The sequence below is a fragment of the Polyodon spathula genome, chromosome 53 (genome assembly GCF_017654505.1).
Source record: "Polyodon spathula isolate WHYD16114869_AA chromosome 53, ASM1765450v1, whole genome shotgun sequence".
Lineage (NCBI taxonomy): Eukaryota > Metazoa > Chordata > Actinopteri > Acipenseriformes > Polyodontidae > Polyodon > Polyodon spathula.
The window spans coordinates 1,650,948-1,665,290 of NC_054586.1; the positions used below are offsets into that span (position 1 = coordinate 1,650,948).

General features: G+C 40.7%; 1 protein-coding gene across 3 annotated transcripts; it reads right to left on the reverse strand.

Annotated features, from left to right (window-relative positions):
- Window positions 1–2,386: 2,386 nt before the first annotated feature.
- Window positions 2,387–13,347, reverse strand: LOC121307095. Of its 3 annotated transcripts, none has more exons than XM_041239214.1 (5): window positions 13,212–13,345; window positions 13,057–13,100; window positions 11,958–12,084; window positions 5,225–5,395; window positions 2,387–4,871 (listed from the first exon to the last, which is right to left on the reverse strand). In XM_041239214.1, exons 1-5 carry the CDS (start codon window positions 13,218–13,220, stop codon window positions 4,221–4,223), a joined length of 1,002 nt encoding a protein of 333 aa, XP_041095148.1. In that variant the 5' UTR covers window positions 13,221–13,345; the 3' UTR covers window positions 2,387–4,220. The 3 variants fall into 3 exon arrangements, with proteins under 3 accessions (XP_041095148.1, XP_041095146.1, XP_041095149.1); XM_041239212.1 differs by having other exon boundaries at window positions 13,057–13,103; XM_041239215.1 differs by lacking the exon at window positions 5,225–5,395 and having other exon boundaries at window positions 13,057–13,103; window positions 13,212–13,347.
- Window positions 13,348–14,343: the final 996 nt, after the last annotated feature.

Consider the following 14,343-nt stretch of genomic DNA (forward strand, 5'->3'; position numbering starts at 1 on the left):
ATCTGGGTGTCATCTGCATAAAAATGATAATTCAGGCTGTGTAATCTGTAGACTTGAAATCATTTTAGTGCAATGCCAGAAATGCCAAACAAACTCTCAAGTAGGATCGCATGATTTACAGTGTTGAATGCAGCACTAAGATCCAAAAGAACCTATCCATTTCCTCATTAATAAAAAATAGGACTTGACATTTTCAGAGATGCAGAATCACAGTCCAGTTGTTCTTGTAGTTTAACAGTAGATTTATAGACTCATTTTAAATTAGTAAATAATATCGCAAACCAGGCTACTCTGTGGTTTCATTCACAAGCTGTACAAATAAAACAAATGGATGCCAGCTTTCTTTAAGAGATCACCAGCAACAGATCACCCGACTGCATTTTGAATAAACTTTATGAACACAACAAACAGCATGATTACCAAAAACATTTTTAAAAAAGGAGCGCAACATACTGAAATTTTGCTGCCTTCATAAATATGCACTTAAACCCTACTTAAAAAAAAAAATAAAAAATACCGATAACAAACCCTTCACAAAACAGGGTAGGAACAGCTGCATGCCAATCGAGTACTTCAATTAAATACGGTACTGTATGAAGCTGCTGTTTACGGCGCAGCTGGAAGGAATGTGAACAGAGCGCGGATGCTTTCTGAGTAAACTGCATTACTTGTGCAACACTGAGGTAAACGCTGAGCAACGCAAACTAGCTCATCAGGATAGAATCAGGATAAAAACAATGTATGTTTTATTTTTTTAACAGATCCATATTCTAATAACGCTCCTTCGGGTTCAAATGCTTAAGTAAGTTTACTATTTGTACTCAATTGTAATATTTACACTATAGGCTACATTGATGTCTCGTGTTGCTTGTACTGTTAGACGGTATGCTGTATGGAGTATTGTATATGTTTCACTAATAGATGATAACTAGCATGTTTTTGCAGTTAGAAAATTCTGCATACAAAAACAAAGCTGGTCTCATTACTGGATTGCTGTAGTGTATAATAAAGTAATGTGCACAGGGACAGATTATTTCAGAAAGACTGTAATATGCCAGTTGACACATTTCAGTAGCTGATCTCACATTTTTATGTCCTTGACCCTGGGTGAAAAACAATAAAACAATGTGTTAGGATACAGTGTTTTAGTGAGATCTCTTAGAACAGTTCTGTTTCACCTGCATTATACCAGGTTGGTTGCCTTTTTTTGTGTGGTCTCCACTTCATGGGTTGCTGTACAACATATTTCCTTCCACAGGTGTAGGACTTTAGAAATTGATACTGTAGTAGATTCAAGTAAAACGAACAAACAAAAAAATATGGAAATTCAGTAACAACACTGTGTTATAATAACGGTGAGGCTGCAGTTCAAAATCACCAAAGCCAGGAAATGGAATGTAAGGTTGCATGTTTAACTCACCCCTATTATGCCTATGCATCGCATCAGATATGACATCATACATGACATCAGCAATGACTAATCACATGACAAATGCTCCACCAAGACTGCCCAGAAGGACATTACCAAAATAATGACCTTTGGAGAGTTTCTGTGATGTCATCATAAACTAGGAGACCTTTAGTTTACAGTTTAGTCACAGAACCTGAAGTGCATTTTTGATTTTTTTTATAATACCTGAATATTAGTATATGTTAAAAAAAAGACAACATAAAGGTGTCTTTGCTTAGGTCAGAGGTCAAATCTATTTGTCTAGAGGAATATGTCTTTTGTGTTTGTAATTAAATGTAACATGAATGTTGACAAACTAATCACATAACAAATGCTCTCCAAGACTGCCCAGATGGACATTACACTGGAAGAAAAAAAATTCTCTGTGCTGGACTGTAGCTATGACGCTTCTTGGCTTGCGTGCCAATATAGGTCCAATCATACACAAAACTAGAACCCTTTCACTGTGCTCGCTGTCACTCAGGTCACTCTTTGCACTGTTGTCTATAGACGTGATATCGGTGTTGCATAATTACTGCTGTTACTTCTAATGCAAAAGTTGGCACACTTGCCACTATGCAATCTGGCATTGCCACATATCTCTCCAAGACCATTGGTTTACCAAATGCATTTGAATATGTATCTGTAGCAGAGCACAGCTCTGCCCTTTAGAAATTGGCAGGGATGGGGTTAATTTCCCCTACCTGCCTGGGTTTATTATGTTCAGGTAGCTGTGGTTGATTAGTTGATTAGCTTAATTAACGATCAATCAGCGCCCAGCCACCTGACTTAAAAAGAGGCCTCTGCTTCCCATTTGTGGAGGGAGCTGAGGAAGCAGGTTGGTGGTTGGTCCAGTGAAGGCATTGCCCAGCCTGGAAACCATTATTTTTGTGAGTTTTGCTTTATTTGTGTTTAAATATCTTTTATTTTGCCCTTGTGCACATTTATTTTTGTGTTTATTTATAATAAAAGTATATATTTTTTGGAACTGCAGTCTGTCTCTGGGACTCTATCCACTCGCAAGCCTGTCACAGTATCTCACTCAGTAAAAGGAATTTTTTCTAGCACAGTATCATGGAGAATGAGGACCAAACTGTGCCGCTTTGTCTTGTTATTATCATTTGAGTTCCTAAGAACAGCTGACTGCACGCTATTCTGCGTACCAATAAACACACCTAGGTAATGTCCTTCTGGGCAGTCTTGTGGAGCATTAGTCATTGCTGATGTCATGTATGATGTCATATCATCTCATGGTGCGATGCTTAGGCATGCAACTTTAACGTCCCATTTCCTGACACTTGTGACTTTGAACTTTTAACAAATATTTTTTGTTGCTGAATATTCTTATATTTCAAGATGTTCGAGGCTTTTGGAATGTTGTGACTGTGAAAATGAGGGCGATGGGTCGCGATTTGGCGGCCATAATGCGTTTTTCAAAAATGCACCAATGTCTCGTTCTCAGACACAGTTTGACCAATTGTTGTGAATCATAAAATTAGTAACACCCTTTATCATTGTTGCTTTTGGCATGTTGCGACATAAAACACGGCTGCCACAAGCCAATCAAATTTCAGCTGTATTCAATATGCATGTTTTTCAAGTATATAATGATGTGAAACTAAATGGTCATATGATTTTCATGAGTCTGAAACCGTACTTGTGTGCTGTAAATGCTTGGAAGCCATAAAGTTGCCTGAAACTTCTAATATTATTTTAGTACTTTTTAACGATTTTAACTAATGTTAAAAACCTCTCTTCCATTATTTCCTATATTTCAACAGGCGGGCAGTTCTCCATGTTTTCCAAACATTTAATATAATGATATTTTGTTTACAGAGTTTATGCAAGTTAGTAACACTTAGCAAAATTAATCTGAAGCTGGGAAGAAACAAACAACACATTTTATTATTTCAATTAATATTTCTTTAAGCATAGCACTTCCTAAGCTACTAAAATAACAAACTACTTACTTCATATATTATCTTATAAAAATTGCCCTGTGAGAGCCAGAACAACAGCCAGGGAGAATCAAACCAATCCCCACGTTTACAGGGCGTGAGATCGGGTTTGAAAAGCAGGCAGGCAGATGGTACGAGGTTCTGTGTGTGGAGAACATACTGTCACTAAATGGAGCACAAAGATAATTCATAAGGAGATCTGATCAGTCAACAAAACTTCCTGTAAGTGCATAGTTAATCATTATCCCACAATTACAAAAGACACGGTTCTGTTGTTATTAAAATGCATTGATTTTAATTGCTTACGGGTATATGCAAATACTTTATCGTGTACCGGTAATACTTTCGTTTGTAACTGTACAGTAGGCTGCTACGATAGCTTTGTGATTATTATTTTTTTTTCTCAAAATGAGAGAAATAAAGGTGCATATTAAATTTGAGGGCATCCTAAATTCGCACACAGCAAGTGCGAAGGAACCACTAACTCATATCTCTGTTTGCTGGGGTGCTTTATAAATGCAATCCCGAAGTTCGTCATCCGAGTAGATGGAGAATTAGTTGAAAAGCCCCAAGTGGTCGCTAAAGTCATGATAGAATACATTTGTATTTTTTAATCTTTAAATTTGAGCTCCAGAATGCGAGAAAACAAACAAACACTACAGGGTCTTAATGCTAACAAGGAAATAAAGTGGTAAGCATTGATATTTAGAGTTTGATGATCTGTTGTTAATTACACCTTGTAACTCTCCATTATTTGTACACTAACTAACTAATTGTTATTATGCAGTAAGGGTTAAAAAGGGGCAGCCCATTCATTGTGCCTGGAAGAAATTAAATTTGTCATCCGTGATCTTAAAATTTCTTGCTCCCAGCAGTTTTTTGGCTTTCTCCTTTGCTTCTTTTCTGATGCTGGCTCTGTCGACAATGACCTCTTCTGTATCTATATAAGCTATAGTTTCAATCCTGACGTTTTTGTCTGCATCAAGGAGGTGGCTCAGAGACTCCGTTTCAGCACAATTTCCAAAAGCAAACCTCTCACTGTGTTTTTCACTAGAAAAAGGTGGCTTGAATGTGACGTCTTTGAAGATTGTGTTACAGTTACTACATGGGGGTATACTGTCGTAGAAGTCTGATTCAGGATTTATTTTATAGGCTGTGCAATTCACTTTTGGTGGAAATTTGATGTAACCTTTTTTTTCTGCATTCCAGACTGCGTGTGCTACAGCGTCGTTCCAGGTCTGGATGCATGAGAGGGCAATCATGATCTTAATCTCTACTTTACCACTGCAAGACAGGGACGCGCCGTAGAAACACCCCTGTCTGTTTGAGTAGCACTCAGTAATGACCGTGGCTGCGAGAGTGTAGTCGTTGTGAGCTTGGTTACCATCCTGCAAATTTGTATTAATTTGGGACAGATGGTTCAGTATAGCCTCACTGTTTGTAGAACCCTCATTCTTTGAAACCTGTCAAAGAAAAACAAAAAAAACAAAGGTAGTGTTGTCGTGCTTGTATTAATATACGACTAAAGATGATTCAGCACTGGGGTCCGGGGCTCAAATCTATCTCTAGAAAAGTAGTGGAAAAGGATTATCATTTTCTTTTAAATAAGCTGCTGTTATAAAAGGAAAAGTAGAGGTGTAAATGATCTCTTAACCAAATGGCTAATTGTTGTCATGAAAAGTGTGAAACATAAAAGGGAAACAAGCGCATTATTAAGACACTGTAAATTTTGAGATTTTTGTTTGTTTGTTTAAATTGTAAAGTGATCCATTTTCATCTATTTTTTTATGATGTGTCCTTTGAGTTGAAAACTGACCAGATCAAGCAAGATGGAAAAGGGGGTGCGGGTGGGCAGATGGCTGTTATACTGCTGGAACACCCTGGGGAAGTGCTTCTTGAACAGATCCATGTTTTCACCGATGAAGAAGTCCTCCGGTCTAACAGGATTTTTGTAAATATGACCCAGGAAGAATATGCAATGAAGCACCTGATTCCAAGAAGAAATGTCAGTTGGACAAAACCAAACCAAACCCTGCTAACTCAAACAAGACAGATACTTTTGCATAGGACTGGAAGACTCAAAAATCTGTTTAACAAGGATGCGCAATACTTGAAGTTATAACACGGCTTGGAAAAATAACAACCTCTGACTGGTTAAACAGCATCACATGACAGTGCATATATATAGTGTATAGCACAGCTTGCATACTAATGAGCCATGACAAACTGCCATTTTAATTATTATTAGTTACAAAACCACAGCAAAAATGAGTGGCATTTCACATATTAACTATTTTAGTATTAACATATTAACTATTTTAACTATTAACTAGTTGGTACAACAGCAACTTTCTGAGTGAAAACAGCAGTCATCTGAAATTATATAATATATATATATATATATATATATATATATATATATATATATATATATATATATATATTAGTATGTGCACCAGCAAGAGTAGACACATAGCAGTGGATGAGGAACAACTAAATGAAATAGAAGAAACAAAGATTAAAAAAAACACCCAAAAAACTACAGCATAGGCTGGTTAGTGTACTTAAATAAAAAAATATGGATATTCATTTTATGGAAATATGTCCAAGAAATCTGAACAATATTAAAGGAATTTTATGCCAGTGCAAGAAGTTCACCTGGGCACCAGTATTCAGTCTCCAGGTTAATAACGCTGAGCTGGAATAAATACATATTTTAACAGTAGAAGTTTTAACATCTCTGCTGACAGCGAGTTTAAAACCAGCTATAATGTATTCTTGTCAGTCAGGAAAACTCTTAGAAAAGCAGGTAAACACAAGGCCAGACACGACCCGCCGAATTACCAGCCTGGATTTTAAGCATCTGCAGGAGACTGAGGCACTGTCCCCTGACACCACAGTCTGACTGGTGTGGAAAGTGTGGCTCCATCGTTAACTTAATCTGGCATGACTTGGATGCGAGGGAGTCCGACAACTAACAAAAACATAATGAGATCCAAAAGGATGAAAACTTACTAGAATATGTGTGCCTCGCTGTGACGAAGTACCCGCCCCTGTGTGTATTATCTGTTATGTTGCGTGTGGTTTGTTAAATGTTGGTGTATAGTCATTGGTACACAGGATATAAACAGGTCTGTAACACGAGTGTTTAAAATGTATATTTGTATTTAGGCACGGGATTGTACATCACGTACATTTAAAATAGTTAAAATGTGAGTACGAGGTTGCACATAATTAATTCACATGCTGGGATTCAAGTGAATAATTAATTAGTAATTGAATCCCAGCACAACAGTATACATAGATGCACGTTTTCACAGACTCGCGGTTGGGTGTTCGGTGAGTGGAGAACGGGAGAGAGAGGAGGATAAACTATTTACAACAATTGCTATTGCGTGCTGGTGGGACCAGCACGATACTTGTTTATTTAGAAACTCACCGTGTTTGTCAGTGTGTCTGTCCGTACACCGTTTTGTTAAGTCTAGTCCGTTTTTGTTTGTCTCTTTTATTTTTGCGTAGAGTGCCTTGTCCTGTTTTCTGTTTGTTTAAACCTTTTATTTTGTAATAAACCGGCGCCAGCAGGCGTCTTCATCGTTTCATTTCATCCTGTCTGTTGTGTATTTCAATCCCTCCTGGTTCTGACTCCGCCCGCTTTGGCTGTCTCTGTGACAGTGTGTGTCAGAAGTGGGATTTAACAGCGCCTCCAAGCATCAGACCAGGAGAGGTTTTTTGTGTGAAAAAAAAAAAAAATGGGACAAAGTGGCCAGAGGAAGCAGCATCCTCCACAGCAGCCAGAGCAGGTGCTCTGGTTTGAGATGACTGCATCCAGGGAAATTCGGGACGAGGACCTGGACGCATTTGTGGAGGCTTGGGAGAGCCAGGGGGGATGGTGCCTCCTGTGCAAGTGCTACGGGCATGGAGTGGCTGACTGCCCTCTCCCGGATACAGAAGGGGGGCAGTTTCCACGCCAGCAGCCGGAGCCAGAGCGACCTGGAGGCCAAGGAGAGGAAGGTGAGGAGGAGGCAGAGAAGGGGAAAGGGGAAGAGGAAGGCAGAGTGTCCACCGCCCAAGTCTCCACCAGCAGGGGAAGAATGCCTGCTGGTGTCGCCTCCAAAGCCAGAGGGAGAGGAGCCAACTCGAGGAGCCAACTCCAGCGCCAGAGGGAGAGGAGCCGTTGTTGCCGTCTCCAGCATTAGAGGGAGAGGTCCCACCACTGTCTCCAGAGCCGCACCAGTCCCCTGTAACAAGGGTAGACTACACGCTGCTCCCACCTCCACCGCCAGGAGACTACATGCCTCCGCCACCTCCACTGGCAGGCGCAGAGCAGCAGGAGCTGCCTCTGCCTCCGCCACCTCCACCGGCAGAGGGTGAATGCCTGCTGGGTCCCTGTCCACCAGCAGAGGGTGAATGCCTGCTGGTATCACTTCCCCCACCAGCGGAGGATGAATACCTGCTGGTATCACTTCCCCCACCAGCAGAGAGTGAATGCCTGCTGGTATCACTTCCCCCACCATCACGAGGAGAGGAGCTAGAGCTGCCTCTGCCTCCCTCTCCATCAGGGGGAGAGGAGCAGGAGCTGCCTCTCCCTTCACCAGAAGGACCAGGACCAGGACTAGATGCTGGCGGTCCTCAGCAGCCCTTGCATAGGCTGCTGATGGAAGCACAGGGAAGAAACGCCCGGTAGCAGTGGCCGAGAAGAGAGCCAACACCCGCACCCCAGCTTGTTCTGACTCCCTGCCTCACTTCGCCCAAGGATGCCTGCCACGCTTCGTCCAAGGATGCCTGCCTGGCATCGCCTGGGGTTGCCCTTCGCTCCGCATCGCCTGGGGTCGCTGGAACTGCTTCGCCAGGGGTTGCGTTCGGCTCTGCTTGGCTGCAGGGGTCAGTGTGGCCGGAGCTCCACCAGAGGGAGCTGCCGGCTATGAAAAAGGGGGGGGGGTCAGGAGACCACCTTTCCCCGCAGCAGTTTCGCTGCCGGACATCTTGGGGGAGGTCTGGAGACCTCCAACCCCAGCAGCTTTTCCAATGCTGGACTTGCCCCAGCTGAAGGAGTCAGTCTGGGAGCTGTCAGCATGTCTGCTGACAGCCGCACCATTGGCAGCAATTCCTCTGCCAGTGGTACAGCGGGAGGAGAGATTCGCCCCACTGTCAGCACTGCTGACAGCATGGCCAGTAGCAGCCTGGCTACTGGCAACATTGCCGCCCATCAACACCTTAAAGTCCCTGTTCTTGGCCCAGGACTTTGAGCGAGACTTTTGGGATTTTAAGGGGGGAGGTGGCCATTGAGGCGGGGGCGGGGGGGGGGGGGGGGGGGGGGGGGGGGGGGGGTTATATGTGACGAAGTGCCCGCCCCTGTGTGTATTTTCTGTTATATGTTGCATGAGGTGTGTTAAATGTTGGTGTATAGTCATTGGTACACGGGATATAAACGGGTCTGTGTAACACGAGCGTTTAAAATGTATATTTGTATTTAGGCACAAGGATTGCACAGCACTTCACGTGCAAGTCCATATGATATTTATAATGAAATAAAAATGTACATTATAAATATCATATGGGAGATATTGAAATTGGAGAAGGAATCTATGAAAAAGACCTAGGAGTTTTTGTTGACTCAGAAATGTCTTCATCTAGACAATGTGGGGAAGCTATAAAAAAGGCTAACAAGATGCTCGGATACATTGTGAAAAGTGTTGAATTTAAATCAAGGGAAGTAATGTTAAAACTGTACAATGCACTTGTAAGACCTCATCTTGAATATTGTGTTCAGTTCTGGTCACCTCGCTATAAAAAAGATATTGCTGCTCTAGAAAGAGTGCAAAGAAGAGCGACCAGAATTATTCCGGGCTTAAAAGGCATGTCATATGCAGACAGGCTAAAAGAATTGAATCTGTTCAGTCTTGAACAAAGAAGACTACGTGGCGACCTAATACAAGCATTCAAAATTCTAAAAGGTATTGACAGTGTCAACCCAAGGGACTTTTTCAGCCTGAAAAAAGAAACAAGGACCAGGGGCCACAAATGGAGTTTAGAAAAAGGGGCATTCAGAACAGAAAATAGGAGACACTTTTTTACACAGAGAATTGTGAGGGTCTGGAATCAACTCCCCAGTAATGTTGTTGAAGCTGACACCCTGGGATCCTTCAAGAAGCTGCTTGATGAGATTTTGGGATCAATAAGCTACTAACAACCAAACGAGCAAGATGGGCCGAATGGCCTCCTCTCGTTTGTAAACTTTCTTATGTTCTTATGTTCTTAAGTAAAAAGTAATAATATGTGAGCACGGGGAATTGCACTTTATTAATTCACATACAGTTGTAACGCGACTCCAATTGAATGACTGATTAGAGGTCGAGTCTCGGTACAGCTACATAAAAGCTGTATGTTTTCACTCACTTGGGGTTGTGTGTTTGGTGAGTGGAGAAAGGGATTGGAGACAGAGGTAATGAGAATAAATAATAAAATAATAATCGTTAAAGAAGCTCACCATGTTTTGTTTAGCGATAGTCCGTTTTGTTTATCTCTTTTGTTTTGGCGAATGTGCTGTGTCCTTGTGTTTCTGTCTGTTCTGTTCACTCATTAAATGCTGAGCCAAAGCATTCGCTCAGCTCCACCAAACTCCACCTTTCTCTTTGTTTATTTTCCTGTTTCTGGTCGGACGTCCCCCACTCCGGCCGTCTTTGTGACACTCGCATACCACAAGTTCACAAACTCACTACAAGATCCGGCTTCAGTCACCATCGCAGCTGCTCCCCTTACTTCCTTAGTGTCATTTGAAACTCAGCCCATCGTCACAGCTTGTGCTCATTCCTCTAGTTTCTAGTGAGATGGCACTTTCGATGCAGAAATTCACAATAAACGAACATGTGCAATTTATTTTTAATAAGCGAATAATGAATTAAATTAAGTTAAATGTGGGTCTATATTACACTGCGGATGTATACACAATAAATGTTTCTGGTTTTGTCTTAATTTAAATGTATGTTAATTATTTTTCTTCCCACAAATGACAGGTAGTCGTGGTATAAGCGGTATAAACCACTTCGGGCCGTGCGGTTCTGATGATATATACCACTTCTGGGGTGGTTAAAGGCCCAGTTGTGGTACATATCATGGGAACCGCGTGGCCCGTCATGGTTTATACCTTACACAATATCCTTAAGGAACAGAAAGAAGACAAGTGTTGAATTGACAACAGAACTGGCAGAAGGCTCAGGTGTTGTCGTCCATCCATCAACAGTGCAAAGGTCACTTGTGAAATCAGGACTTGAAGGATGTGTTGCAGTAAGAAAACCTCTGTTAACAAAGGGACAGAGACTAAAAGGCTCAAATCTGCACAAGGACACAGAAACTGGACTGTGGAACAATGGTCTAAGGTGCAGTTATCTGGATCGAATCGAAGACAGTATGTGAGACGACTAACAACAGAAAAGTGGCCTCCATCCGTTAGTATATTATCTTGAAGTATTGCTCATCCTTGTCAGACAGCTTTTTGGGTCTTCCAGTCCTGGGCTTGTCAATTCCACATGTTTCTCTGTACTTGTTGATTATGCTTCTGATAACTAAAGATTGCTCAATGACAAGTTTGTTTTTTTCTCATTCAAACTAACCTGTATTCAGAACCGTCAAAGCTGTTATAATAGTAGGAAACTGATGGCGTCTCAGGTACCCTTCAGGAGTATTTCAGGAACTACATTTCCCTATCATCCCCATCATACATACCTGAAAGGGAGGATGATGGGAAATGTAGTCCTGAAATTCTCCTGAAGGGTATTAGACTCCATCTTGGAAACTGAACTAACATTTAAAAATGTAAAAAAAGTGGTAAAAATAATTAACACAATACACACACCTTACTTAAACAGCTAGAGCAACACATAGGAACACATAACACACACACAAAAACACCTTTAGTTCCCCTTTATCGATTATTAATACAATAGCTGATATAAGGGTGATAAGAGGGTAATGTAGTGCTTTAAATGTAATTTTCCATCATTATTGTCCAATGTTTTCAGAACTTCCCCTGGGGTCTATAGATTTGCATTGTCACTATGTTGTATTGCTCTGTATTGCAACTGAAGTTCAACATTGTTTCAATGTGGTTGACCATGTGGTTGTTAGAATGTCATTAAACGTTATTTTACAATGTTCTCAGAACTCCCCCTGGAGTCTACAGATTTGCGTTACCACTTTGTTATTTTGTTCTGTTGCCAAAGCAGAAGTGCAATATTCCCACAACGCTCTATGGCTAGCTGGGTAGTCCAAGCTAAGAGTAAACTGCATGATCTTCTGACTAAGAGTTGTGTGTGTTTTAAATAGTCCATCAGTTTTGACTTTTAACGATTTCTTTGCTGTTCTGAGTATGACTTGCCTGTGTTTTAATGTACTCTACAGTTGTTTTGTATTGTGTGTTGTTGTTTTATTGTATTGCTGCTGCTTTTCTGGGCTGGGTCTCATTTGTGAAAGAGGTGTTTATCTCAATGTGACTTCCTAGTAAAATAAAGGTAAACTAAAAATAAAAAACATTTAAAAGTGTCTGGACATACCTCAGCCATAAGTTCCTTCTGACTAGAATTAATTAGTTTACTGAACTCCATGATAAAATTAATTCCACTTTTTATCAGTCTGTTCCTTGTTTCTATCTCTTCTTTGACCTTTGCCTTATTTCTCCTTCTGTAAAACAAAAATAAGACTTTACACAGCTTGCGTTTTCAAATGTAATGTCACAGTGTAATGAACTGGAATGCAATAGCTAAGATTGTTTGTTATTTTATTTACTTTATGTAGTCTAGTGATATCATTGCAAGTACCATGTTTCAATGACACTGGAAAAACAAATGTAGTTAAATATTGTGATCATAAACATTTATGAGTACACATAATACAATAGAAGTCTAAATATTATAGGTCTGTATAATTCTGACCCAGCCGCTAATAGCAAACTAGAAACCTGTATTTGATAGAGATTATATTTATGAATGGAAGAAAGCAGCATGTGACAAAATCTAAAACCGCCACTGAGTACAGGGCTGCAGCTTGCTATTAGCGGGACAGGGTTTTGTTTTAATCTGGCGCTATGTTTCAAACTCCATCACAACATTTTAAAGAAAATAAAATAGTACAATGACATTTGACTTACTTACTTGACATTTGACTGACTTACTTTACTTTTCCACTATCGATGCACTGCTTTCTGAAGTTGGCCACTCGAATCTTATAAAACTCAAGATATTCCGTCATATTGTGAATGCTTTTCCAAATGTCGCCTCAGTTTGTTAACGCTTTTGTTTGAAAACACAATCTTCATTAAACCCTAGATCGCTGTACAGCAGTAACTTATAATATTCTCGTGCACTCTGATTAGTGGTGGCAGCGCGCACACTGGGTGAGTTTTCTGGGGAAACGCAGGTTCACGCCCTCTAGGCCCCGTTAAAACTGCATATTTCCCGCACACTCCAACCCACCAAAAAGGTGTTTGGAACCCACTTTGGGTCGCGGCTCATAGTTTAAGAACCCATGCCTTGAAGTGTTCACATGTCGGGCACTTTGCACTATTTAAATTGCAGTGTTATAGAGAAAGAACATTACTACAAATAAGTACTGCTCCATGCATTTTCAGTAGTGTGGCCTGCCTGTAATACTTACATAGACACTTTAGAATCCACAGGGGTGACAGATGCTTGGGGAATCTGCTTTTATCACAAAGAAAAGCAGAGTCATTAAATGTTTACAGGGGCAGGGGTTAATGGCAACACATTTTTATGAATATATTTTTGATGATAAAAAGCTGTGGGACTTACCTCAGCCATGAGTTCTGCTGGTAAGTTTCAAATGGAGGGGAGATATTTTTTTGGTTTCTTTATTTGTGTGTTTTAAACTGGTTTTCTTTCTGCCTAAAAAAAATATAGAAAACAACATTTAAGTTAAATACTTGGACATTTACAACTACTATTCAAATTTTTGATTTCTCTCAGGTTGGATTTCAGATGTTTGACAACTTTATAAGATACACAAAGCACTTCTTCCCGTTAAACAATTCTTTTTGAAACAATAAAAACAACCAACAAATTCACAATTTCCTTGCTAACTGGTCATTAGAGGCGATACACAAAAGATTTGGTAATGTTGTAGAAAGTTGTTTTCTATCAAATTGTACGGGCCGCTGGTGTGGTCTCTCCTAAAAGCACATTAGTCAAGCTCTCCCCATACTGTATTAAAGATGAAGGCATCTGTGACAGCTCCCAGGTAAAGACACAGGGTTCTATAGCAGGGGTGTTTCTAGTAGGGCTCTTGGTCAGTTTTTTTTTCTCAGTAAGTGTTTGATAAAATGGTTCTTCAAAGCACTTTTGAAGAAGGTTCCTTCATAGTTTCGACTCCAGGAACTCGAAAATGTTCCGACCAGAACTTTTACTTTTGAGAGTGTTGGAACTGGCACTGAAAAGTGTGCTCCTGTTTGGCCTTGGTTTGCTTGCAGGGGAAATTATGTTGATGCTCTGGGCTAAAGCAGGGGTGGCCAGTCCTGAGTGTTTGTGTGCTGGCCTTGTTTTGCCTATAGCAGGGGTGGCCAGCCCAGGTTATCCACAGCCTCTGGGTCTTCTGCTTGTTGCTTTAGACAGTCTCTTAATTAATTGGATCAGTTAATGGTCTTAAGGTGTCACAATGAATGCAAAGTACTGAGTGACATTTGATTCAGAGAGACCTACAAACACTGCAGGATTGGGGCTCTGCGGACGCAGACTCAGCCACCCACTGTTTCTACACTGTGTTATTATTATTATTATTATTATTACTATTATTATTATGTCATTTATTGGGTGGACATTCAAGGCGACATATTTCAAAACGCTGCAGCGTAAATGCTTACTCACACCAAACGCTCACAACATATTGCTTGGGTTCTGCATTGGCTTCCTGTTAAATTCAGGATTGATT

Excerpts from the sequence above, each read along its gene's own strand:
- LOC121307095 (XM_041239212.1), bottom strand. Across the intron at positions 12,085-13,056 it reads GTGGATTCTAAAGTGTCTAT|AAGGAGAAATAAGGCAAAGG; the intron begins GTAAGTATTACA and ends TTTGTTTTACAG. Across the intron at positions 4,872-5,224 it reads TTTCCATCTTGCTTGATCTG|GTTTCAAAGAATGAGGGTTC; the intron begins GTCAGTTTTCAA and ends TTTCTTTGACAG.